A 1,064-nucleotide genomic window follows, 5' to 3' on the forward strand; every position below is an offset into this window, starting at 1 on the left:
CCCGCACGCTCAGCCCCACCCTCCCCCGCCTCCTCCCAAGCCGCTGGGCAGGGGTCTCCCTCCAGCAGCCCCCAAACCTGCAGGGAGACGCTGGCGCCTCCAGCCGATTCCCCAAAGATGGTGATGCTGTTGGGGTCCCCCCCGAAGGCCGCGATGTTCCTCTTTACCCACGCGATGGCCATGTGCTGGTCCCAGAGCCCGTAGTTACCTGGGGGTGCCGGCATCAGGACCGGGGTCGCCCCCACACGGGACTGAGGCGCCCCTGGGTGGCGGGGGCGGGGCCCCGGGAGGCAGGCCACGGGCAGGGCCTGGCGACCTCAGTGTCCACCTCTTGCGTGTCTCCCCTCAGTGTCCACCTCCACCCTGTGCCTGTCGGGCTGTGCCCGGCCCCAGCCGGGGCCCCCGGCCTCAGGCATGTGTCCGGCCGGCAGCTGCTCATGCCCACGTCTCGGGCCAGTTTCCGGCGGCCCGGCTCCGCCAGTGGGGTTCTGGGCCCTCTGGGGCGTGGGGCTGGGGACAAGGGGCCTCCCGGCCCACTGACGCCCGCCAGGCCGCGCACACCTGGCAGGTTGGCGTCTCCGGTGCTGAGGAAGCCCAGCGGCCCGACGCGGTAGTTGAAGGTGACCACGATGACGTTGCCCCTCGTGGCCAGCTCCTCTCCGTCGTACAGGTAGTTTTTGAGGAAGTTGGCCCCCTGGCCGGACCCGATGAGGAAGGCGCCCCCGAAGATCCAGACCATGACGGGCAGGTTCTGGGAGACTGAGGTGGGGGAGCAGCGGGTGACCCCTGGCCGGGGGCGGCTCCGGGAGCCCCTCCCTGCCGGCTTCAGGGGAGCTGGGCTCTGGAGCCCCAGAACAGCCGCGGGGCAGGGCCCCCACAGAAGAGCGGGGTGGGGGAGGCAGACCTTCCTTCTTGCCCTGGGGGACCCAGATGTTGAGGTAGAGGCAGTCCTCCTCCCCGTACGAGCTGCCCTGCGTGATGGTGGTCTGCAGGCATCGCTTCTTGAAGTCCTTGGCCTTCAGGGTCCCTGCGGGCAGCCAGAGCGGCGTGTGGGCGGCCGGCCG

General features: G+C 71.0%; 1 protein-coding gene across 1 annotated transcript in view; it reads right to left on the reverse strand.

The window, feature by feature from the left end:
- Positions 1-1,064, reverse strand: part of CEL (carboxyl ester lipase) — an 11,462-nt gene that overhangs the window by 2,997 nt on the left and 7,401 nt on the right. The window contains exons 4-6 of the mRNA XM_004677862.1: positions 905-1,027; positions 562-759; positions 6-208 (exon numbers count right to left, since the gene is read on the reverse strand). Of these exons, the coding sequence (XP_004677919.1) occupies positions 6-208; positions 562-759; positions 905-1,027 (524 nt within the window). The remainder of the gene's footprint in view (positions 1-5; positions 209-561; positions 760-904; positions 1,028-1,064) is intronic.

Source organism: Condylura cristata, unplaced genomic scaffold, assembly GCF_000260355.1.
Source record: "Condylura cristata isolate star-nosed mole 26May11 unplaced genomic scaffold, ConCri1.0 scaffold00006, whole genome shotgun sequence".
Taxonomy (NCBI): Eukaryota; Metazoa; Chordata; class Mammalia; order Eulipotyphla; family Talpidae; genus Condylura; species Condylura cristata.